We start from the raw sequence: 24,879 nt of genomic DNA on the forward strand, positions 1-24,879 counted from the left end.
AGGTGAAAGAAAAAATGCTGAAAGGATCAATGGTGAAATGGGCGCAAGACCTAGGGTATAACATCTCTATGGATCAATGGGAGAAATTGTGGAGGGAGGATATTAAATTTACGGTGTGCTATAATCTGAGAGAAAATATTATGAAAATGCAATACAGATGGCACCACACTCCAGCAAAATGCGCAAAGATATATAAAAATAGATCACCAACTTCCTGGAGGTGTAAAGATGGTATATGGTCATATATGCACATGTGGTGGGAATGCACAGCCATTAAAGAATTCTGGAATAACATCTACAATGAATTAAAAAAAACTATTTAAGTTTTCATTTAAGAAAAAACCTGAAACCTTCCTCCAGGGAATAATGTCACCAGAAACGTGCAATTCTCAGCCACAGCCTCCAGCAGTGGAGGCAGGACAATATCATTGTGGTTTGCTGCTTTGCCTGTCTGCCAAACCTGGGTGAGGCCGGTGTGCCCCACAATGTCACCTTGCTATGGTTGAACCTGCATGGATTCTTCATACGATAAGCCAATCGGAACGGTCCAAAATGTCAGGTGGGGAAGAGAGGACAATGAGAATGGGGCAAAGGTGGAAACAACCCATTCGTGTAGGTCCCATTACGAGTTACCTGTTATACAACCTCATTGTCAACATTCACCCTACCTAACGCACAATCACTTTTACACATTACCCCACACCGGACACCAATGATTTATATACATTGCTCTTAGTTCTAGAAAGCTTATTTCCCCTCCTCCCCCTCTAGGACCAATCCAAAACCTACCCCCAACTTTCTAGATATTGCAAACATTTGATTACAGCCACTCCTATTCCCAGCTTTGGATCAAAATTTTAGAGAACAGGTGCTTTTCACTTCAGCCAACTCTCTCTCTCTCTCTCTCTCTCTCTCTCTCTCTCTCTCTCTCTCTCTCTCTCTCTCTCCACACCCACCCACAGGGAGAGAGAGAGAGTCACTTTCTGGAAATCAGCAAGAAGCTTCCCTACTCTTTATAAAGGGAAAGGCTATTTTTCAAAGGAGAGAACTTTCAATCCAAACCACAAGTCTATCTTTGAGCCCAGCTTCTGTGGTTTCCGATAATGAATTCACCACCTTGACCCACCCAAAGACCCACCATGATTTCGCTTTCTAGAGATATAATCTCTTTTGCTCTAGAGTCTAGACCTATAAATAGCATATTGAGCCTTTAAAGACATCTAGCTCTGATATTTCCTATACAAAACCTGTATGTGTTTGGTAAATATTACCAAATCCCACCAAATATTCTACTTTTCTTTTTCCTTTACTCCTTAATTTCTGGGCAGCTGTTTGCTACAGACATTAAAAAATAATATTATTGTCGGCAGATTTCTCTCTCTCCCACTTTCCCCTAGATAATCCGACATGTTGCCAAACTATGCATTTCTAGAAAAAAAGAATCTCACTGTAGATCAGGGGTGGGCAACCAGTGGTCCTCCAGATGCTTCCAGACTACAGGCCCCATCATCCTTGACCAATAACATCTGGAGTGCCCCAATTTCCCCACCGCTGATCTATATACAAATAGGTCAACAAAGCATTGTAGTAGTTATTTATCTATGGGCTATTCAGGATCGTTTAGTGCACTGCCCACAATTTTTGCCACATATGCAGCGATCTACAACCAACCATCCCTATCTACGAAAGCCACCAAGAATTCTGTACACAAAATCACAAACGCCTTCTGAGCAGACTTCACGATCCATAAGGTTACAATTTTAAAAAGGTTGCTTTTTAGATAGGAAAAACCTCCTTGAAACAATGGGTTATAGCCAACAACAGTAGCCAACCCATTGAAATTAATGAGCAGAAACTTAGGTCCATGTGTTTCAATGGATCTGCTCTAACTAGGATTTCATTCGGTTCAGCTCAATATATCTAAGGAGTGAAATAACTTAGCATCTTTCCCAAGCATGGAAATGAGCTGTAGTGCCAGCTCCTCCAAATGGGCAAATAGTCGTTCTGAACAAAAAAAAATCCCTGCTATGCCACGGTTGGACTAGATGACATTGAGGGTCCTTTACAACACCACAATTCTTTAATTCATTTTGCTGTAGGCAGATATATCTAGCAACACACACATCCCTATTGCAGTAGCAACTCAAATTTCCATCCCAGGTAACATTCTGTGGACAGCAAGGTCCCCATTTCACACATGGGGTGAACATTCAATGCTCATTCTACACAGGGAAGAGCCTACTGAAAATGATAGACACGGCCAACTTTGGTTCATGAATTTCAGTAGGTCTACTCTGAGTAGGACATAACCAAAGGCAACCCCTGCATACATAGGACTTCATCCTATGGATTGAATTCTACCAAGAAGCAGAATCTATGCTCAGTCCTGACTAGAGGTAACAGAATCATAGAACTGCAGAGCTGGAAGGAAAGGGTCTTCTAGTCCAACCCCATGAAATTTCAGGAATCACAGCTCATTGACGCACAAATTAGAGTCCACCTTTGATGCCACAACTCTAAGTAACAGAGTTACTATCAAAATTGGTATGGACACAAATCCAAGCTACAGGAGAGATGCAGGTTAGCACCTTCTTCCCTTCTTTAACATTTGCTGTGTGTATTTTCAGGTAAAGGTAAAGGGACCCCTGACCATTAGGTCCAGTCATGGCTGACTCTGGGGTTGCGGCGCTCATCTCGCTTTATTGGCCGAAGGAGCCGGCGTACAGCTTCCGGGTCATGTGGCCAGCATGACTAAGCCACTTCTGGCAAACCAGAGCAGCGCCCCTCTCCCTCCCTACTGCCCTAAAAAAATGCCATCATATTAAATGAAACAATCTGTTGCTGCCCTTCACAAAATCCAAAAAATTATGCAGTGTCTAATTCTGCGGTTTCTAATTCTGCAGATTCGGCGGTTTGAATCCCCACGACGGGGTGAGCTCTCGTTGCTCGGTCCCTGCTCCTGCCAACCTAGCAGTTTGAAAGCACCTCAAAGTGCAAGTAGATGAATAGGTACCACTCCAGCGGGAAGGTAAAGGGTGTTTCTGTGCACTGCTCTGGTTCTCCAGAAGCAGCTTAGACATGCTGGCCACATGACCCGGAAGCTGTACACTGGCTCCCTAGGCCAATAAAGCGAGATGAGCGCCGCAACCCCAGAGTTGGTCACGACTGGACCTAGTGGTCAGGGGTCCCTTTACCTTTAATTCTGCCCAGGGCTCAGCCCTCTGCAAAGGGCTCTCTTTCCTTGGAGGTTTTCAGCCAGAGGTTGGATGGCCACCGTCAGGGAACCTTTAGCTGTGCTTGCAAGGGAGCTAGGCTTAGATCATGGGCAGGCAAACTAAGGCCCTGGGGTCCAGATCCGGCCCAATCGCCTTCTACATCTGGCCCGCAGACGGTCCGGGAATCAGCATGTTTTTCCACGAGTAGAATGTGTGCTTTTATTTAAAATGCGTCTCTGGGTTATTTGTGAGGCATAGGAATTCGTTCATTCCCCCCCCCCCCAAAAAAAAATAGTCCGGCCCCCCACAAGGTCTGAGGGACAGTGGACTGGCCCCCTGCTGAAAAAGTTTGCTGACCCCTGGCTTAGATGATCCTTGGGAATCCCTTCCACCTCTATGATGCTACAAAACCCTCCTGGGTTTGCCCCAGAGACCCAATACATTTTAAAAAGTATTTTAAGGGCACGGCAAAGGGTTGGGAAAGGAAAGTGGCAAGCTTGCGGGGCTACACAGCATTCTTCTTCAGCTGCTGCCTCTCAGGGCAACATTTTAACTGGTTTTTTTTTTGGGGGGGTGTCCTTAGACGGAATCTGGGGAGACTGACCCTCTCCAACCCAGGAAAACCCCCTCTTCCCTGCCTCGTCTCCTCAACTCTCCCCCCGCCCAGCTTTTCCTTGCATAATCTAAGCTCCCCTCCTTTCCCCCTTGTTTTAACTTTAAAAAAAAAAAGACAGAGAGCTCCAGCCACGTCTCTTGTATTAGATTATGCTGGTGCATCTCCCCACCCTCATCGTGCGCCCCCCCCCCGCCCCTGAAGCCCTTATCTCTCGCTCGCTCGCTCTCGCCTCGCCGTCGCAGCGGATTTGGAAAGGAGTTTTATCTTGCAAACATTCGCAGACTTTGTTGATGTCTACACCGGGGTTGAGCGGAGCCCTCCCCCCTCCGCCGCCTCCGTCCCCGAAAGCCCCTGTTTGCCTTTGTAATTGTTATCGCCGCTCATTGTGGTTGTACCTTATTTGTCTCAAGCCTCGCGCGCCGACGAGGCGTGGAAGCCCCGCGTGGGAGCAGGCTGGACCCCGCCCGCCTCTCCCCTGCCCTCCGCCCAGCTCTCTCCTGATTTCTCCCTTTTCTCTTTTCACTTTCCCCTCTTTGCCTCTCCTCCTCTTTACGGTTCACTTGTTTTCCTCATCTTCCTTTCTCCCCTCGGCCACATCTTTTTCCAGCCTTCCTTTTTCTCTTCCCCACTTTCCCCGCTTATCAAATTCTATTTTCCTCTCCTCTCTTTTCCACATCCTTCCTTCCCTCTCTTCTCTCTCTCTCTCTCCCTCCTTCCTTCCTTCCTCTCCCTCGTTCTTATTCTTTCTTTCTGTTTCTTCTCTCCCTCTTTCTTTTTCTTTCCTTCTTTATTCCCTTCCTTCTTTCCTAGTCTTCTTTTTCTCCCCTCTTTCCTTCGTCTCTCCCTCCCTCCCTCCCTCCCGCTCGCTCCCTCTTTCTTTCTTTCTTTCTTTCTTTCTTTCTTTCTTTCTTTCTTTCTTTCTTTCTTTCTTTCTTTCTTTCTTTCCTTCCTTCCTTCCTTCCTTCCTTCCTTCCTTCCTTCCTTCCTTCCTTCCCCTCTCTCTCTCCTCGGGAACATAGGGTGCTGCTTTATACTGAAAGCAGACCATCTATCTCAGTGCTCCCTACACTGACTGGCAGCAATGGCCTTCCAGAGTTTCAGGCCGAGGTCTCTGTCCCGCCACCTGGGCCCTTCGGAATGCCAAGCAGGTGCCACTGAGATAAAGCCTTCCCCCTTGTCTCCCCCTCTCCATATTGTCCATTTCCTCCTCTCTCCTCTTTCCATCCTGTTCCCTTCTTCCTCTTACAACTTTCTCACTCCTGCGTCCAAATGAACCCCATCCTTCCCCCTCCGCCTCCCGCCTCCATCTCCCCTCCTGCCCCCGATTATGCCTCTTGATCCCACTCCAAATCCTGCCTGCTCGCTGTTTGATTAGATTGCTAACCCTTTAGGTAATCCCACCCCCGTTTGGTGGATTTCCCCCTTCTCAAACATAGAGACAGCGGAGACCCACGGGTGGGAGAGGGTGTTATTTTGGAAGAAAGGGGTGTTTAGGGTTGTTGTTGTTTTCAAGGGGGAGGGGAGGAGGGGGAGGGAGCTGGGGTTTGGCACCCCCCACACCCAATCCCTCCGACCCCAAAAGGAAATTAAAAATATAAATAAAATCAGCCAGGTGTAAGGCTCCAACATTGTGCAGAGACGCCTAATCTCTCCAGGTGTGAAACTAAAACCAGCACGGACAGCAAGAGGGAAAGGAGGATGGGTGAGTCCACGTCCTCCTGCTCCCTTAATTAAATCAAGCCCAACCACTTCCTTCCTCCCCCCGGCCCCCCTTCCATAAAGTCAGGTTTCCCGTAAAGGTGGGGTGCTGGGTGGGGTGTTCAGATAGGCTGACAAACGGTTCTGTTTGTTGTTGTTTTTACTTGTACAATACACGTGTGTGTGTGTTTACACATACAGAAGTGGAGATCGAGATGCGTGTTTCTGCAATGATGCGTGTTTCTGCAATGAGAAACCGGGAGATTAACTGCTTGGACGTTTTCCGCCTCGCAGAGACCATTCAAATATAAAATTGGGGGCGGGAAGCATCAGTAGAGGAATTTTAAAGTATACTTTCTCCAAAATTAATGTTTCAGTTTTAAAATATGAATTAAATATATATATATATATTTATAAATGATTTTTGCATTACCTGTGTTTCAGATCAAACCTACAGCAGATCCACAACGCCAGACATTTAAAGCACGCTGAAGGCACATTTAAAGCAAACGACTTACCCCCAAAGAATCCTGGCGTTTGCTAAGGATGCTGGGAACTGTAGTGCTGTGAGGGTGAAACTACAGTTTCCAGCACTCTTGGGGAGAAGTCATGTGTTCTAAATGCGTGCTGAATGTGCTTTAAATGCACAAAAAAGGTCGTGATCTGGACTAGATTGACTTGGAGAGAAAAGCATGCCGTTTTGATGAGGCTCAGCCTAAAACAAGTCCATTCGCAGGAGCACTGAAATGTAAGAGACTGGCTGTTGGATCAGGCCCATTGCCAATCTAGTCCAGCATGCTGTTCCCACAGTGGCCAAGCAGACACGGTCTGCCTGGATAGCTCAGTTGGTTAGAGAGTGGTGCTAAGAACACCAAGGTTGCAAGTTCGATCCCGTATGGGACTGCTGTATATTCCTACATTGCACGGGGCTGGACTGGATTAGAGGATCTTTCGGGTCCCTTCCAACTCCACAATTCTATGAAGCCCAAAGCAGGACCTGAGCACAACAGCAACTGCGCCCCTTGTGATTCCCGTAACTGGATCTCAGAGGAATCTATGGAGAGATATTCGCGGCTACTTCTGCCCTTAAACCCTGGAACCGGGAGGCCAGCTCCAGTGAGTCAACCTCAGCCCAGTTCCAGATCTCTGCATCTGTCATCCAGAGCGCAACACACAACCATCTCCTGAAGGATCAGAAATCCCTTTGGTAAAGGGTGGTGGCTCACTGGCAGAACATCTGTCCTGCATGCAGAAGGATTCCAGCATCTCCAGGTAGCTCTGGGAAAGTCCTGCATGAAACTTCACCACCTAGTGCAGTTAGCATCCTCAGCTAGATGGATCAAAGTTGTTATCTGGTATGAGGCCACGGTCTTAAGTCCATCTTACAGCCACCCTCTCTCCTGCTCAGTCGCCTCCCCAAATAAACAACCAAAGGAATAGAACAACCCCACAGGCACCTTTCTGGCTCCGTCTCAAGAGTAAGTCCCACAGCTCCGACAGACCACGTTTAACCAGCTCCCGAAGCTGCTTTGGGGCGTCAATATCGGGACATTTCTGCGCATATGTGTACGCAAACACGTGCAAAGTTCTTTAAAATCCCCACGTTCCTTTACACTGGCGATGTCCAAACACACACAGTTTGGCCCATTGTGTTTTATTTATAACCCCCTCCCCCATCCCCTGTCGAGCTTTACTCACGAGTAGCACAGAACACAGGCCAAGGGTCAAGTGAAAAAACAACAACCACCACGACTCACATATCCTAGTCGAAGCATCTAGTCCATTTCTCCCTCAACTTAATTGGAAATGCCAAATTAATACGATTTGCAGGTTGGTTGGTTTTTAAACCAACAACCAGCGATACCCCCCCTCCATAACTTTCCGTGGGTCTTACTCCTAGATTAACAGTAGCCCTAAACGCGCGCGCAATTACGCGCGCGGCAGCCAATTTCTTAACCCCTGAAACCTTCTTCATTATCTAGGATGCGCCTAGAAACCAAATCACAACGCAATAATCTCTTTTTCCCGGGGTTTACTCAGAAGTAAAACCATTGCGTGGGGGTGGCAAATTTCACACATGGGCCATGCCCGGATTGCACTGTAACCTTGCCTTGTCAATATCCTGGGGACCTCTCCTTTATCCTTGACCGAGGCTGGATCCATCCTCATCCTATTTGACACCCATTTTCTCAGCCTGCAGTCCCAGGCCCCCTTTTCCTGGGGAGTTAAACCTCTCACAGAACTAACTTGCTCTTGAGCAGGGACAGGTGGTATAGGAGCTCCACCACTCCGACTCCACCCACCTGCTTTTACACCTTCAGATCTATTAAAGCTAGGACGCTTACTCCCATTTCTGCAGGAGACAAAACGCGTATTACTGTATCTAAGGCGTGCAAAGGAGACTCTCCCTCTCGCGTGCACCTCGAATCTCCCAGAAACGGTTCCAATTCTAACTTTCATGCAGAGGGGCCGGCGCTGTGAGATGAGGCCCTTTGCAATATTATTCAAATGATTGCAACAAAATAAAATAATCATGATAATTTCAATTTCCAGGTGGGTGCCCACGTTGCAGCAAAACCACCGCCACGGGCAAATGGCTTCGGGACACCTTCCAATCCCATGCGTACCTACTTAGGAGTAAATTTATTACTGGGACGCGCGCACACCCTAGTAAGCGTGTGCAGGTATGGTGGCAGAAAGAGTTTCTGAGCCGCTGAACCGACTACACCAGAGAGGCTGGCGAGCGCTCTGCCCTGCGGTAGCCAAATGGCCCTTCCCCGCTCCACAAACGCTTACTCATATACCACGATAGGAGTGGTAAAAGTGATTTGGAGGTGGTCTATAGTACCGCAGCCTAGCCCACTCCTTGTGGCCCCCAGCTTCCTCGGCCTGGACTGTCTCCCTACCCTCAGAGACTCTGATGACCAGGAGAATAAATTCGCTCGCCCATCCCTCCCCCGCCACCCTAAACAAACCAAATGAGAAACAGCCCAGGATTTTATTTTTTTGAGAAGGGGAGGAAGAGAAAGAGGCGAGCGGGAGAGGTGGTATTGGAAGACACCCTCCTTCCCTCCCTCCCTCCTACACACACACACACACACACACACACACACACACACACACACACACACACACAGCGCGGCTAGCCCTCATGAATATCCGCCGTGGGCCAAGCGGAGTGAGCCGTTTAAAGATGAAAGTGCGAGCGAAATAAAGACTCAATTTAATCTGTCTTAAACCCCTTCAACTTAACGTTTGTGCTGGGAACCCGAAGAGTGAGTCCCTGATTGGGGATAAATACATTTTCTTAACATGCCTCGGAGCTATTACACCCCTCTCCAACACAGCGCACTATTCAGGCGCCACAGTTTTCATTACGACCGCTAATAAGTCTTAACGTTATTAAATGCCAAGCGGATGATAGAGAGAGAGGGAGGAAAAAGAAAAAAAAACAGACGAGCGAGGGGAGCCTTTTCTTTCACGATGCAGCCGGGAGAGCTCGGATCCTTACTAAGAAAATCCAGCACAGGCCACTGTAGAGGGTTTTTTTTGGGGGGGGACTGCCCCCCCAAAGACGCCTCCTCCTTTCCCATCTCCTATTATTCCTGGGAAACAATAAGTCTCCCTGGGAAAAAGGAGATGCCCAAGGGAGACTTACTCACGAGTATACCTGGCTGTACAACCTCTCCAGCACAGGACTTTTTTTGGGGGGGTGGGGGGTGCAACGTCTGTCTCCTCTCTCACCCCACCTCCCATGAAGCTTTTACGTCCGAGAAAGGCGTGCGAAGGGGGAGCTGGCTCTCCCAAGCTGAAATGTTTTGCACGTTTACTTGGGAGTTAATAAGAATAAAAATCTTTGGGGGTGGGGATTGGGTCGTGAACCAGGCAAAATGCATAGAGAAAGGCCCGAGGTTCCGATCCTTCACTTACGTGGGAGCAGCCCCCCCATACAATTCAGAAGGAGTCACTCCCGAGTAGTGAATCCCACAAACCTCCCCCCCCCCCTTACCCGGCTTTCGCACACCTTCCTAGAGAGTAATCCCATTGGATTGCCTGGGTTTGCCTTCCAAAATCACTCTGGCCAAAAAGAAAAGTGCTGGGGGCGAACGGAGCAAGCGCGTCTTCTAGGAAACCAGCGCTAGTTGTTCGGTTCAGATCCTAAACAGTATTAAAAGGGGCGTGTGTGCCCACAGTATGATCCCTATGAGCGCAAGATCGCTTCCAGATATTCACGGGATAGGATCCGGCTGCAATTTTAAGCGCCTTTTCTCTATAGTGTTCTGGGATGCGGGTCTTCGGTGAATCCCCAAACCCTAATTTAGCCCAATCTCCTAAAACAATAAACGTGGAGCAGGTAAAAATGGGGGTTGCCCCCCCCCCAAAAAATCATTCCAACACTGTTCTAAGTAAACCTCATTAAATTTACTCGGTCTGCCGTCTGCGCTAAAAGAATGTAGAGGGTCGGGAACAGGGGTTTGTTTTCTGAGTATTGAGAAAAAGGATTTTTATTTTAAAAAAGAAGTTTTTTACACATCGCTTTTCTACATGGCAGCGTCCAGGGGTTTTGCAACAAAACTGGGAGGATATAAATAATTATCACCTATACTGAATAATAAAATAATAGTAATAATAACAATAAACTAGGTAATAAGTCTTCGGTTATAGTGCTTAGTATCGTACTCTGTTAGAGGCACAACCCGACCCAGGGCTCTGTTTTAACCCTAAACATTTAGACAATCGTATCCTAAAGCGGTTTTCGAGGCGGTGGGCGAAATCAGGAATACGCAGACTTTTCTTCCTTTAGTTCCCTTTTTCCAAAAGTGGCGATTTTGGACAAGGATTCTGCATCCTGTATATCTACTGGAGAGTAACCCCACTGCTGCTGGGAGGCAGCTGAGAGTTAGGAAAGGGCTATAGGGAGTTCTCCAAATGCCTAGGTCCTGGAGGCACGTTTTCCCCCCAAGAATCCGCCCCACCTAACCGAGGGGCCCCGATCCAAAAGGTGCAAGCCGGAGACGAGCTACGTGCCGCCCGATCCCCTCCGCGCGCTTACTTGGGAGTCATTAAATCCCCACTCTCGCTTACTTCAAAGAGAATTTACTCCAGAGAAGGGTGCTGGGGGGGGGGTGCTAGAGTATTTTTAAAACAATAACAACAATGCAGACCCAGAGATTTCCCCCGCCCCCAAAAAAAGGTTGGAGGTGTATGTATGGAAAAAATGTTTTACAAGTTAAGTATGGTCATTAGGAAATTTAATTAGGGCAATTAAAAGTTTGGCAGGCTTGAAAGGAGATTTATGGATTGTGGGGAGGATTTCTGGCATTCTCTGGTTTTCTTTAAAAAAAAAATAAAATAAATTCCAACGAGTGATCTAAGACACGGCTGGGAAATTTGGGTATGGGGGAGGTGGGAAATCAAAGCACTTTTGCGGGGATCGAACCTGAGGACCCTTTTCGCAAATGGATCTTCACTTTTCTGAAGGCAATTTCTCTTATTCCACCCCCCCCCCGCCGCCAAAAAAACACAACAACAAACCCCTCAGCCTCCTCGTGTAGGGCGTCTCTTCACCAGCTTTCTTGAAACTGGAAGTAAATTCGTCCAGAGGGTTTTTAAAAGACGAAAAGACAATAATTTCTATATATGCTCATTTCGAAAGGACACGGATCGGAGCCTTGAATGCGGGAGGGGGGGGCTGAAACCCCACTCCTCGCCCACAGCTAGGAAGAAGCGCTTTCACATGGCAATGCGCGTGGCGCGCGCTTACTCGCGAGGAGGCCCTGCTTCTACCCGCCCTCCCCCTCTTCAAAAAAAATAAACGCATCTTCTTTCAAGGGCGGGGGATCAAACAAAACCTCTTAAAAACTCGCGATCTTGTAGGCAATAGAAATTCCCTTTCAAGCTAAACAAATGCGCGATAAAAAGAGGACAATTCTTAGGACTGAGTGATTCCTCCATCGGAACCTCTAAAAAATCAACCAGTTAGTTGGTTTCTCATTTTTTCTCTCTCCCTCCCTCTCCCTCTTTCGTTCTCCTTTTTTTTTTTTTTTTGAGGGGGTCACTTTTGGAACAGTCCATTTATTTAGCTCCGCACACAAGAGCCTTTTATCTTGGCGTACCTTCCGTTTTTCCTCCCTGAAAACTTTGGTTTCTCTTTCTTTCCAGAAACCCCAAATTTCTTTGGGGAGGAAAAAAAACGGACGTGAATCATCCTGAAAAAGACATCTTAAATGAGGAAAGAACCACCATTACACGTGCACAAAAATATTTAAACAGCCGGAAAGGAAAAGTGGAATTCGAGAAATAAATAAAACTCCATTAAATCTAGTTTACGACCAAACTACCACGGAATGCAATTTGCAAACTTTTCGTGGAGGGGGGAAGGAGAAGGGACGGGACTACCTGCCTAAGAATCTGAGTCGAGGGTATTCTCTAAGGCCTAAACAAACAAACAAACAAAAAGTATGTCCACTTTTAATTTTTATTTTATTTTCGATCACGACGTGGGGTGGGGAGGCAAAACAGGCACCGATCGCTATTCAGCGACAAAAGACCTGATTTACAAGTGGATATTGAGCAATTTGAACCAAAGACCCCCTCCCGCCCAAAAAAGGAAAAAAAAAGGGGGGGAGCAGCGTTTTGCTAACCTCCAACCGGCTCCCCTCCCCTCTTCTTGCAACAGACGGCGCGGATAATATTACAAAACTATCGACCAGCGGGGCGCTTTGAATAAATCTATCTCCCATTCTTCTGCCCCCGTTTTGTTCCCAAACTCCGCGGCCCTGCCTTGGGAATTTTTTTGAATAAGAATCAGCCAAGGCCGAACTCCCCCCCCTCCTTTCTCTCTATTTTAATGGGAGGGGGGCGAAGAGGAGAAAAAAAAGAGAGACACACAGCTTCGTCTGTTTGCCCCCCCCTCCCGCGGACCCTCCAACCTTCTCTTTAAAAAATTGTTTGCTTTTGGGGGCCACAGAGTTCCTTTGCCGTATTTAAAACTTTTTAACCGACTTGGAAAAGTCTTTGCAAAGCGAAGTTCATCTCCAAGGTTAACCCCGCTCCCAGCCAAAGGCGAGACCCGAAAGCCAAACAAGCCGATTTCTCCACCTTCTGTTCAAACATTTCGAGTTCCAGCACCGAATATACATATATTTTTAATTTATTTTTTTTTTGCAAAAATAAAAATGATAAGAAGTGGAGATTATCAACCCGCTGTAATCTCAGCGTGATATATTCGGTCGGAAAACGCTGGTCACCCTTCCTATTTTTTTAAGATCTTGAAAAATGCAATAGCATTTTTTTAAAAAAAATTAATAATTCTATTTTCTGAGAGATGAAATGCACCTCAGAAGCCCATTCCAGGCCGTATCGTTATTCCAGTCCAATAAAAATTAAATGCAAGCAACCATTACTTGTAATGCTCTTACTCGGGAGTAAAGACCGTGCAGCCGAGGCCTGGGCATGTTTACTCGAATGTAAACCCCTCAACCAACCGCTGCAGTAGTGCGACTTGTTTCCAGGTAAATGTGCCTTAGATCTGAGAAACGACCTTCTCCCTTTTCTCTTCATCCCTTCTTTCGGGCAAATTCTTGTTAATATTTTATTTTAGGGTGGAGTTAGCAAAGTGCTCCTTCCTACACCCCCAAAATGCCCTCTATCACACACACCCTCTCAAAAAGCGTTCAGTCATAGGACCCTCCCTCCATTGCTCATCAATGTGAAGGAAAAGGATCAACCCCCCACCACGATGAAATGGACAACCCCACAACCCCTTATATTGATGTAGAAAACGGAACTGTTCCAGCCGCTCTCTGAGCGCTCTCTGCTACTGGGTTATTAATTACAGAATAAAAGCTTTGCTCCAGAATCACCCCCCCCCCAAAATTTACACATCCCCACTCCCGCCGCACACCCCAATACTGTATACCCTAACGAAACCCCAAATGACCAACGTCATCGCCTTCCCCTTCAATTAATTTTTTTTGGGGTGTGTGGGGGAGTGGAGATAAAACAACAGAAAGGTATCATTATTTTAAAACGAACAAACAAGGTATCATTATATATTTATATATAAAATATATATCATATATATATATATATTTATAAAACCCCCCAAAAAACACAAAACTTTGGGCGTTATCACGAATAAAAACAGTCCTTCCACCCCCAGCAGAAAAATACTAACTTGGGTGGCGTTGGGTTTTTAAGAAATTCAAGATCACACATATTCATCTATCTGCACACACATTGAAACCTCTCTCTTTCTCTCTCTCTCTCTGTACAAATATATACTTATGTCTATATGAAAGAATCTCTCCCCCAATTTCCATGACACCTCCCACGCCTCCCCCCCCCCCACGACAAGATATCCAGAAACCCAACGGATAATTGAATCTGATACCCCCCATCAGTAAACTGTCAAAGGCGGTTTCAGGGGACCATTTAGAAAACAGCAGCAAGCCGAAGAGAAAGTGATCTGTTTAACGAATTCATTTAGGACCCCCCTCTCATCATCCCCCCACAGCCCGCTTCTCATCATCCCCCCACAGCCCGCTTTCAAGTCCTTATAAGTAACTGATCCGGAGTGACTCCGGTTTTCAAGGCAAGACGTCCATGCTGGTGTTCGCCACCGGTTCCAAAACACCAGCGCAAAAACAAAAAACCACAAAAACCGGGTGTATGTGTGAAAATCAAACCATCCAAGGCAGACAGGTAGCACATTAACACTTCCAAGACCCCACAACCAGACCCCCTCCCCTTTTTCTCCCCTATTGTGTTTTCCAAGCGGCCCTCTAATTTTATTAACACCACCCAACAGTTCAAGATTTGTCTTCAAAAGATCAATCAAGCTTTGAAAAGGGAAAGGGAGACTCCCTCTGGGGGGCAATCTGTGTCTGCGGCGATTATATTTTTTAATAGTAAGTGTGAAAAATGAAAGAAAGACACACTCTGGGCCTATTCTCTATACCGCCTTCCCCTTTCACTAACTTAACGGATGATATAAATAATATTTCAAATAACATTTCCTCTTTTTTAAAAAGAAAAGAAGGGAAGAAAAAGTTATCCTTAAGATTTCAGGTGCTGAAAATATGCACATTTTTCCTCCCGCCTTCCGTCAGTCTAAAAGCATCTCTTAAACAGCATCACATCATACCGGAGAGAAACTTTATTTTAAAAGAAAGCACAGCGGGGTTTTACATGCTGAAGAATTAAACACAGCTCCCGACTCTTGCCGTGAAACACTGCAATTTGATTATCTGGTCACTGAAAGTCAAGGTGGTAGACCACATGAAGGATTTTAACAATACACCAGCGAAAAAAGGACCACGGACTTGCATCCTGTTTTTTCCACCTCTAAAAAGAGCTCCGAATAACATTATTCAATCCCGATCAAGACTGTGTTTTGAATTCAAAGCTATTCCTTAACATACAGGGAGCTCTGTAGAAATGAGTCAAAGATGAGCTAGATGGTTTAGAGGAATGTGGGCGCATGCACAGAAAAATACAGAATGCACTAGTGGAGGCAGAAGTTTTTTAAAAAATGAATCTTAAGATTCTAGGCCTTATGGGTTTGGAAATAAAAAGGCAATGCAGAATTAAAGACGGCAGAATAAGGTTTTCAGTGGTTGAAATGGCAATTTGTGACACTGTCCCAACCATAACAAGGAAAGTAAAATTATGCAAAATTACAGAATGTGTCAATTTGCATAATTTATGCAGGTTCCTGATTATTATTATTATTAATGCACAAAGTACTGAAAAACCTGGTCAGAAAAAAAGATTATAAATTATTCTTGAAGACCCCTATTTTTTTTTTAATTATTATTATTATTATTATTATTATAAAAATCATGTCCTCTCAGATTCTCCTGATACAGTTATACTTTACACTTATTAAGAACCTTTGAGCTACAAAGATTTTATAAAGTCCAACGTGTTCTGCTAAGGTATTGAAATCTTTGAGAATATATTCAAAACGAGGGGAGGAAGCAGCTTGGACTCTCTACAATATAAAAAAGGGTCCCACTTGAATAGTTAAATGTTTTTAAAGGCTATTTAGTTTTCATTTCATCCCTCTGAGAATTTCCTTTAAAAAAAGAAGTAGAAAAAAATAAAAATAAAACTCAATCCTTAAAACACACCCTTTCCACAAAGCCTTTCACATGACTGTTTAGCTGTGGTCACATATGCCCTATATTTTTAAAGCATTCCTATCCAGTCATAGCTGCCGGGAACTGTAGTTTGCCAAGGGGGCCGGGAACCATAGCACTGTGAGGTCTCTCCTAACAATTCCCAGCTCCCTTGAAAAACTATAGTTTCCCAGGATTCTTTGTTGCAATCCACAACTGGGGCATGAGAGTGATTGAAACATGTGGATGTTGTGACCAGAATCATTTAGACCCAGAGAGCTGGGTAACCTGAAGTCTTCTGGACGTTGCTGGACTCCATCTCCCATCATCCTTGGTCTTTGGCCATGATGGGAGCTGGGAGTCTAACATCATCCGGAGGCTCACAGGTTCAGCATCCCTGAACCAGACCATCACTTGCCTTTACTGTCCCTAGCTACCTCTGTCACCTGCCTTCACTGCCCCATCTACCTCCATCACAACTTTGCCTTCTTTTAACTCAGAGTCCTCCAGATGTTGATAGGCCGCACTCCCCTTATCCCCGCGCCCCTGGGTCATACTAGCTGGAGCTGATGGGGGTTTGAGCCCCAAAACACCTGGTTCTTCACCCCTAGCTCTGGTGAAAGAAACTCTGGGTTTATCTTCACCTAAGTCTTGCATCTCACTGACTGTAAGCTCCTGGGAGCAGAGGCCTGTCTTCATTCTTTCCATTTATTATAAAATCCTTGTCCTGCCTCTTTGCCTGACAACAGGCCTCCAAAGCAGCTCACAATAAAATAAAGCAAACACACAAACAACTCACAATAAACTTCTAAAACGAACCAATAGAAAGCAACTGTCGCTGCAAGACTACAAATGTGGTGGTTACCTGTATGAGCATCCCTTCCCCGCACAAAGAAAGCTAGCAGATCAGGGTGACAAGGTTAAAACCGGAATCGTTTTCTGAATACTGGGAGGTGGAGTCTCAACAGCACAGGGAGGGAAGTTTCATATACAAACAACAGGCTCATCCTCTGAGTGCCACCAAAACAAGGCCATCTGCACAAGCACAAGGAGGAAACCACTGGTGGGCTCAGAGGAATTTGCAGGGAATATAAACAAACTAACTTGGAATGGAGTAGCCCCAGAAAGGTGTGGCTGGCTGGCTGGCACACTCCAGGAACAGAAGCACTTAAATGCTGAAACATTTTTTTTGCAGTTCCCACTCACTTCACAATGTCAACATACAATAGGATGGAGGAAACCAGGAGAGAGGCCAACAATTATTATTATTTTAAGGGGGTGTATGTGTTCATAATTGTCCCACTCCCTCCCTTTCTCTCTACCTTTGTCGCCCAAAATGCCGTCAATGCTGTGCTTGGCCTTCTTCTCGCTGTCGTCCTCCTTCTTATCGCAGTCCTCCTCTTCCTCTTTCTTCCCGAACTTGATTCGGAGCACCCGGCTAATCGAACTCACTAAACCTCAGACAGTCAAAGACAGAAGAAGAAAATATAAGCTGCTTTGAAACTGGAAAGTTGAAACTGGGAGGCAAAAAAGGTACTCCCATCAGTAATGGTGAGAATTCTCTCCATCCATGGTGGAAGGTCAACATCTATTGCTGCTCCATCCTATCACCAGCCCCAACTCATAAGGCCCGCCCATCTGGAGATTGCAGATCTCCTGTTTGGATTTTCAAAGCACAGGGAACTTCCGCATTTGGGGAAGAAAATGCTTGGGGTAGCAGTAGTTGGAGGGGAAAGTGGAATAGATGAGGGGGAATTAGAGGAAGCACTAGGGTTCGCAATCCGCATTAAGCCAAGGTATGGATTGGCCAACAGCCCCAAAGTCTCTGTTGCATCCACACCCAACAGGAACTTCTTCTAAGTAAAGGTAAAGGGACCCCTGACCATTAGGTCCAGTCGTGACCGACTCTGGGGTTGCGGCGCTCATCTCGCTTTATTGGCCGAGGGAGCCGGCGTACAGCTTCCAGGTCATGTGGCCAGCATGACTAGGCCACTTCTGGCAAACCAGAGCAGCGCACGGAAACACTGTTTACCTTCCCGCCGGAGCGGTACCTATTTATCTACTTGCACTTTGACGTGCTTTTGAACTGCTAGGTTGGCAGGAGCAGGGACCAAGCAACGGGAGCTCACCCCGTCACGGGGATTCGAACCGCCGACCTTCTGATCGGCAAGTCCTAGGCTCTGTGGTTTAACCCACAGCACCACCCGCGTCCCTAACTTCTTCTAAACCAGGGCTATAAACAAAATAAAAGTGGTCCATGGACTATCAGCGGCCAGCAATCCTTGTTCAGGTGGACATGCCCACACCAAATCATTGTTTAAATCTTTAGTTTTAATCCTGTGAACCGCCCTGAGACCTGCGGGAATAGGGTGGTATACAAGTTTAATAAATAGTAATAATATTTAAATTTTGATTGCTTCTTTTCTTTTTCTTATGTATTGCATTTCACTGCATTACAGTGTGAATTTTATGGAACACAAGTTGTAGTAATATATATGAAATGAAAGGAATAAAAACCCAGTGAGGTATCTCACTTAGGAAACTACTTTAAATAGAGGGAGAGCTCGCTGGTCCAGCAAGTTCAGTATTGTCTACTCTGACTGGCAGCTGCTCTCCAGGGTTTCCGGGAGGGAGTCTTTTCCTAGCTCTGCCTGGAGATGTCAAAGACTGAACCCAAGACTTTTGGCACGCAACTCAGATGCTCTAACACCAAGCTATGATGCTTCTCTGTGTTTGAGCAGGTGTCATCTTAGATGTACTTAACTCCTGCAGGAGTCCTTAAATCAACAAACAGGCCAACGACTCTCTAAATACTCAGCCCAACCCCCAACCCCAGTTATATTTAGGATAAACACACACAACTCCCACCCTTAACAAACCAACACACTGAAACTACTGTCCTCAAAACACCTTTGGAGCGGGTGTGTGTGTTGAGGCTTCAGTTGGTACATTGGCATAAAAAAGGGTAAAGGGACCCCTGAACATTAGGTCCCATCATGGCTGACTTGGGTTGTGGTGCTCATCTCGCTTTATTGGCCGAGGGAGCTGGAGTACAGCTTCCGGGTCATGTGGCCAGCATGACTAAGCCGCTTCTGGCGAACCAGAGCAGCACATGGAAATGCCGTTTACCTTCCCGCCAGAGTGGTACCTATTTATCTACTTGCACTTTGATGTGGTTCGAACTGCTAGGTTGGCAGGAGCAGGGACCGAGCAACGGGAGCTTACCCTGTTGCGGGGATTCGAACTGCTGACCTTCTGATCGGCAAGTCCTAGGCTCTGTGGTTTAACCCACAGCGCCAGCCATGTCCCTATACCTTGGCATAAATGGAGGCCAAAAGACTGCGATGGGCTGCTGGTCCCAATTTTTTTTAAAAAAATATCCCCAACCTGTGGCCCTCCAGAAGTTTTGGCCTACAACTCCCATGATCCCTAGCTAACAGGACCAGTGGTCAGGGATGATGGGAATTGTAGTCCAAAACATCTGGTGGGCTGAAGCTTGGGGATGCCTGGATTAGAGTGTCAGACAAGGACATAGGTACAAGTAGGTAGCCATGTTGGTCTGCAGTAGTCGGAACAAAATAAAAAAATTCATTCCAGTAGCACCATAGAGACTAACTAAGTTTGTTATTGGTATGAGCTTTCGTGTGCATGCACACTTCGACTTCAAATACTCTTAAGATATTCTTCAGATCTGAAGTGTGCATGCACACGAAAGCTCATACCAATAACAAACTTAGTTGGTCTCTAAGGTGCTACTGGAAGGTTTTTTTTTATTTTGTTTAGACTAGGACACGGGAGACCAAGGGGTCAAATCCACCACTGAGTGCGACCTGGGGCCAGTCACCGCCTCTCTCAGCCCAACCTACCTCACATGGTTGTTGTGGGGATTAAATGAGATGCGGGGAGAACCACACATACCGCCTTGAGCTCCTTGGGGGAGGAAGGCAGAATATAAATGTATGGGGAACCTTGGGTGCCGAGATCAAATCCAGCCCTCTCTGTCTGGCCCTTGGCACTCTCGCCAGGTCACACACATGCTGCTCATCACCCTTGTTGAGTGTTTTTGCTAGAAATGCGTCCTTGAATTCCGATCATTCCTCTAGCCTTCCTGGATGAAGGGTGGTGTGTGTGTGTGTGTGTAAATATGTGGGTTTGTGTAGAAACCAACCCGCCGTACAAAGTTAAAATTCCTATTTGTTGCTCTGCTGCTAGCCCCGACAGTCACCAGAAGGTCACTCACAAGGGAACAGTGGTTCTGCCTGCCCTAAACAGTTTGGGGACAGCACCGCCTTCCCCTATATGACCCTGTACATTTGTAAGAACTTTTATGGGGGCCCTGTATACTTGCACAACATCAGACAGATCAATTCAGCTAACAGGCTTGAGGGATACGGCCTTTGTGGTGGTGGCCCCTTTGGTGTTGAAGCTTCCTTCTCAATTACCTGCTCATGGCGCCCACAGTACAGGCCTTCCAATGGCCCTAGTAACCTACCTTGGCCCCTGTGTCCTAACAGTATGGTCATTTGGAGACCCGAGCTGTCCTCAGTTGTGTTTTACCTAACTCTTCATGGCCTGACTTATGAAAGCCAGTGAGATGCAGTGCTGGGAGTGTTTGACGAGGACCTGGTTCAAATCCTGACTTGGCCATGAAGCTCGTTGGGTGACCACAAGCTAGTCGCTGCCTCTCAGTCTAAGCAGGGGTGTTTTGGGAATTAAATGAGGAGTGGAGAGAGACCTGGCACTTCCTGGAGAAAAGGTTGGGATATGAATTCAGCAAAAATGGTGATGTGACTGCGTAATTCATCTCGTCTAGTTGTACACAGCTGACTTCTGATAATTCCAGTGTCTGTTGGAATTCAGATTGGTGGGGCAGAAGGGAGGTCAACAGTAGGTGGCGACACAGCCAAGAAAAGGCAGAGTCAACTAATTCCGGTTGTGCTCCCATCCTCCTGGTTACTGAATTCTGCAAGGTCAATGTTGAGACTAAGGAGGAGGAGGGTCACTCCCCTTGAACTGGATGTAAGTAAGAAGGCAGACTGGATGAGGCCCCATTTACCCTCATGGAGCAGCCTCTTCTGGATTCCTTCCTTCCTTCCTCCCTTTCTTTCTCTCTCTCTCTCTCTCTCTCTCTCTCTCTCTCTCTCTCTCCCCTTATGGCCTCTTTGCAAATGTATAGACGTAGAACTTTTTCACATTATACCTATTGAAGAATTTAGTAGAACCAGAAAACCCACAGACCTTTATATCATGCTAACAGAACGATGTCTCTCCCCAAATTAAAACATGAGAACTTCCTGGTTTGGGAGGAGGAGGAGGAGGAGGAAGAAGAAGAGGAGGAAGAGGAAGAGGAGGAGGAGGAGGAGGATTTTAATCTGAATTGCCTATCCACACCATGAACACCCAGACACCCAGAAGGCAGAGTGAAAGTGAAATTGACAGGGCCTGAACGCTGTCTACTCATACTTAAGACAATATTGTTTTTAATGACTTTGGTGTTATAGTTGATGTTTTTGAATTGGGCCCTCCAAATTGTTTTTAATATTGTGCTTTAATGCTATAACCTGCCCTGGGACCTTAGGGTGAAGGGCGAATAATACAAACATAAATAGATGATAGATGATAGATAGATAGATATAGATAGATAGATAGATAGATAGATAGATAGATAGATAGATGATAGATGATTGATAGATAGATAGATGATAAATACATTAAATTTACTTGCCAAGTTAAATCTCCCTGCCTTTTAACAATGCCTGCTTCTAAGTAAATGTGCCCAGAAGGGGAGCCTTATATGAAATTCTGGTATAGAATTTTACTCAGGTGACTCAGGGCTGAGCTTACTAATAATATCATGCATTTGTTAATTACTGTATATCCTGCTTTGAATGCCAGTTCTTAAAGTAAGTTTCAAATATGGCAACAGTAGATCCACTCTAAACTATAGGAGGAGTAACACAGGAACATTAAAACAACCTGCCCTCGGATGTTAAAGTGTTCCGCATCCAGATTAAAAAAATAAATGGAGGTTATATCCAGCTAAGTCCTAATACTCAGAGTAGACCCATTGAAATTCATGGACCTAAATTATCTATGTCCAGTTGTTGTTTTTTTAAAAGGAATTTCCTTTTCACGATCAAGTGGTATATAAATTTTATGAAATAAATAAAATGCATGAATTCCAATAGGTCAACTCTGCGTAAGGCTTGGCATTGGGTATTAACCTGGAAAGCACAGAATGAGGTGGCACAAAGGGACTGTACCATTACAAACTGGGTATGGGTGTGCTTGTATCAGTTTTGGAATCCTCTTGCGTGCAAAACGGACTCTCCTCTCAGGCGGCAAAGGAGCACAGAGGAAATAAAAGCTAAACAGTTTCTCACAACTATTATTGTTATCATTGGGTGGGTGCATTCCAAGGTAAGATCCCCCCCCCACTTGTGGTTTGAAGTGGCACTGTCTACTCCAATACCCTTTTCTATTTTGCTGTGCAGATCAGGACTTCTTGTACCCTCCAGATATTTTCAACTACAACTCCCATCACCCCTGATCACTGGTCATGCTGGCTTGAGCTGCTGGGAACTGTAGTTTGAATCATCTGGATGGCACCCCCCCTTCCTATCAGACAAAGATCTGAAAAATATTACTAGGTATATGAGTTGACGGGGGCAGGGACAAGAAGAGATGTAGGTTTTCTGTTCTGGCTCATTTCGACAAAACTCTAAGCAGTTGTATTGTTGGTTCTGAATCTATAGCAACAAGAAATGAATATTTTCTTTAGTGTTTTAAGAATGTAGTATGACAGCTTTCGGGTTATACCAGACTCTCTGCCAGACTGATGCATAGCTCTGTGATACTCAGAAGGTTGCATCAATTGTATTGAGTAATATGTAAAATGGGATTGTCTGGCTTGCTCTGTTTTTCTCCTTAAATTGCTCCAAACCGTCAGGAGAATCCAGGGAGATTGAAAATAGGTGAAATGTCACTTGTTTGATTCGTGCAGGCTATTTCTCAAAAAAACGAACAACACAAATCAAGCATGCATAATTGCGACCCAAAAACAAAAGCCACACAACAGCACCTCTGTGACCCAAAATCTGGGAGGCAGAGAGACAGGTGTGCAAAGTTTTGAGTTTCAGGTAAGCTTTCAGTCTGCTGAAGAATGCTGTGACATCTGAAAGCTTGCGAACTCACCTTCCAACGTAACTTGATAAAGTGCTATCCATTATTGGGAAAATATGTGAGCTGCCACCTTTTGGTACAGAGCTCTCGCTCTCTCATACACACACATACCGAGAAGTTAAAGTTTATCTTTCAATAAACTATAGCTCCGGGGGTCAATTTTATCTATTAAATGTATAACCCTTACTGTATTTGCTGCCGTGCAAAATTAAGAGAGAATTGAGGGTTTAGATTTCTGAGTCTCCACATTCAGTGTTTAATACCTGAAATTATGCATGGTATGGAGAAAGCAGGTAGAGAAAAGGTCTTCCTCCCTCTCTGCTAACACTAGAACTCCTGAATGTTTGAAGATTCAGAACAGACAGGTGAAAGTCATTATTCACATAGTGCAAAGTTAAACTCTGGAACTCACTCCCACAGGACACAATGATAGCCACCAACCTAACTGGTCTTAAAAGAGGTTAGGGCAAATTCAAAGAGGCTACCAATGGCCCCTAGCCATGATGGTTATACTCTCAGTCTCCACCTTTGAAGACAGCAATGATTCTGAATACCAGTCGCTAGGACCCACAGGAAGGGAGAGCGCTCTGGTACTCTGCTTGTGGGCTTGCCAATAGGGCAGCAGGCTGGCCGCTGTGAGACGAGAATACCTGGTTAAATCCAGCTGAAGACTCTGATAACATCTGCAGGTCTTCCTACATTCGCAATGGACACTTTTAGATTTAGCAACCCTTCTACACATTTCACTCGCTAGTCTACAGGGTGTCGTTATAAGTCCAGATTTGCAAATACTGGGGACTAGGGACACCCCCGCTCCCAAATGATCCACAAGCCACTTAAGCCGCCTGCAACATTTCTGCAAAGACCAGCTTCTGCTGATGGGGCAGATAGAGCCAGAAGGCAAAGCTGCAAATTCAGCTTGAGACTCAGGCCTGGCTGTCTCATCACACACAGCTGAAGTTGTTTTTGGACTGTACCACCTGAAACTTCAAGAGGACAGGTTGGGGGTTGGGGAGGAATTTGTGTAAAAAGTAAAAAAATTCCAGAGTAAACCTGGAGAAGGGATCAAACTCCAGCTTCATCTTGGATTTCTGCATCCAGGGATTTGCCTACTTATTTCTTCCTGGGCCTCTCAGTCTGAAACAGGACGACAGAACAAAGGCTATGCAAGCTTTAGAGTGATGCAGAACGCTTTCTTGGGGAGTCACAAAACGCACGGAACCCGGTCTGTGCTTTTGAGCGCGTGCATTGAGTTATTTGCGCGCCTCTTAGCCTGGAGGGGAAGATTTTGGTCTCAAGCTGGCCTGTTTGTAGATAAACGCATCCCTAGATTAGTTCCTCCCTCCTCCCCACCCAATTACAGGATTTCATCTCCCCCCCCCCCTTCCCTCTCCCCGTTTGCGCTTTTTCCAAGCTGCCTTCTCACCTGAAGGGACCGTGCTTCGGTCGCAATGCCCATCCTTCAGCAGTCGGTCCCGGATCTCCCAGCTAAACATCCCGGGGTTTTCTCGTTTATACTCTTCGATTTTCTTCTCCACGTCGGGAGTAGCGACCTGCTTTTGGGATCAATGCGCCGTCGGGAAAAGATCCGAGGTGGGGTGGGGTGGGGGAAAGAGGTTTGCAGCGGGTGGGGCAGGGGGAAGAGAAAGAAAAAGGATTCACTTTTAAATTTTAATTTTGGGGAGCCTCAGCCCACGCGCCTCGCCATTCAAATGTTCTCTTTAAACCACTCCCAACCAAACCCTACTCAGAGTAGACCCATAGAAATTCATGACACCTAGCCAGCCAGGTCTGTTAACTTCAGTGGGTCTACTTTGAGTAGGACTAGCAGTGGCTACAACCCCCTCTTAAAATAAAAAAATACATAAATAAGATCCGTTTTAGTGTAGAATTTATTCTAAGGGTGCTTGCATCCAGCCTTTGGTGGTTTCCCAAATTCCCCCCCCCCACCTCAGGAAAACCTCCCAAATCCAAACTACTCAGCCCCCTCTCCTTAAAGGCTTAAAAAAAAAAAGCCCACCGCCTTTAACCAGAGGGTCCTTAT

The 24,879-nt window shown here is 45.9% G+C and overlaps 1 protein-coding gene across 5 annotated transcripts in view; it reads right to left on the minus strand.

The window, feature by feature from the left end:
• The window catches only part of PAX7 (paired box 7), a 169,847-nt gene that overhangs the window by 138,579 nt on the left and 6,389 nt on the right, over window positions 1-24,879 (minus strand). Inside the window, exons 3-4 of one of the 5 annotated variants that reach the window (XM_081923685.1) lie at window positions 24,262-24,388; window positions 16,976-17,110 (exon numbers count right to left, since the gene is read on the minus strand). In XM_081923685.1, the coding sequence (XP_081779811.1) occupies window positions 16,976-17,110; window positions 24,262-24,388 (262 nt within the window). Of the gene's footprint in view, window positions 1-16,975; window positions 17,111-24,261; window positions 24,392-24,879 lie in introns of all 5 variants that reach the window. The other 4 variants (XM_081923687.1, XM_081923684.1, XM_081923686.1 and 1 more) reach the window with 4 other exon arrangements.

The sequence above is a fragment of the Podarcis melisellensis genome, assembly GCF_964234715.1.
Source record: "Podarcis melisellensis genome assembly, chromosome: 8".
Taxonomy (NCBI): Eukaryota; Metazoa; Chordata; class Lepidosauria; order Squamata; family Lacertidae; genus Podarcis; species Podarcis melisellensis.